This window comes from Aureococcus anophagefferens (genome assembly GCF_000186865.1).
Source record: "Aureococcus anophagefferens unplaced genomic scaffold AURANscaffold_510, whole genome shotgun sequence".
Lineage (NCBI taxonomy): Eukaryota > Pelagophyceae > Pelagomonadales > Pelagomonadaceae > Aureococcus > Aureococcus anophagefferens.
The window spans coordinates 2,281-3,603 of NW_008705961.1; the positions used below are offsets into that span (position 1 = coordinate 2,281).

The 1,323-nt window shown below is 74.2% G+C and overlaps 1 protein-coding gene across 1 annotated transcript; it reads right to left on the reverse strand.

The window, feature by feature from the left end:
* Positions 1-685: 685 nt before the first annotated feature.
* AURANDRAFT_35254 (hypothetical protein) lies at positions 686-1,168 on the reverse strand (the record flags this gene model as incomplete). The annotated part of the gene is made up of 1 exon (XM_009044608.1): positions 686-1,168. A coding segment is annotated over one exon (483 nt), but the record flags the coding sequence as incomplete, so codon positions are not given.
* Between the last annotated feature and the right edge of the window lie 155 nt (positions 1,169-1,323).

The following is a 1,323-nucleotide window of genomic DNA, read 5'->3' on the forward strand; positions in this document are numbered from 1 at the left end:
GAAAGAGCTCGATTCGAGCGGTTTGAAGTTCTGCTAGACGGGTCCGGCTCATCGGTTGTTTCCCACACAGCGCGAGGCCCGGCGACCGCCACGGCTGGTACCGCCAGACGTCGTGCTCCGAGCCCTCGGTCGCGTTTAAATTGGCTGTCCAGTACTGCTTCGCGAGCGTCGCCTCGAAGGGCTCCGCGCGCGTCGCGTTGCAGTGGTCCCAGAACGGCACGCGCTGCCCCAGGCCGTCGCACTCGGGGCAGCCGGGCGTGCAGCCCTGCGAGAACCAGAAAACAGACTGGCCCGGCGCGCAGGAGTCAGTGCCGTTGGCGCAGGGCACGGCGAGCGGCTCGAGCGTGCCTGCGGGGACGACGTCGGCGGTGGCGCGCGCGCGACGAGGCGACGCCGCGGCGCGCCCGTTTTGGTGGAACCGTTGCCCCAGCTGCCCGTGGCGTCGATGGCGTTCCGCGGGGCCGGCATGAGCATGGCGCCGTGGGCGTCCGCGGCGATCGGCAGCAACGCGACGACGGCCAGGAGCGGACGACGACGAGCCATCGCGGAGAGCGGACGGCGTTCTCGAGAAGCGCGAGCCCAGTAAGCCAGCACGGCGCTGATCATGAAGCTTCACGGTCGACTTCAACCCGCGTCCTGCCCCCGGGATTCGGTCGTCGGCGTCGCGCAGCCCCGGGGTGTGTCGTTACGCGGCCGCGCCCCGATCGCCGGCGTCGAAGGGCCGCGCGGCGTTGGCCTCCGCGAGCGCGCGCGACACGGGCGCGAGCAGGGCGAGCGCGTCCCGCTCGGCGACGCGGTCGGACTTGGGGAGCTTGGCGCCGAGGCGGGCCTCGACGGCCGCGAGCCAGCCGAGGTCGCGCTGCGTGACGACGCTGACGGCGAGGCCGCGGCGGCCTGCGCGCGCGCAGCGGCCGACGCGGTGGACGTAGTCGTCGGCGTCGCGGGGCATGTCGAAGTTGACGACGAGGTCGACGGCGGGGAGGTCGAGGCCGCGGCTCGCGACGTCCGTGGCGACGAGGATCGCGCAGGACCGCTGGGCGAACTTGCCGAGGGCCGCGAGGCGCCGCCGCATGCCGAGCTTCGAGTGGAGGCACGCCGCGTCGGCGCCGAGCGCGTCGAGGAGCGCGTGGACGTCGTGCGCGCGGCGGCACGTCTGCGCGAAGACGATGGCGGACCGGGGCCGGGGCCCGGCCGCGTCGGCGCCCTCGCCCAGGAGCCCCAGGGCCGCGAGGAGCCGCGCGAAGTACGCGTACTTGACGCGGTTCGGGCAGAGCACGTACTCCGCGTCCAGCCCCGCCGGCACGGCCGCCGGGGACCCGCGGT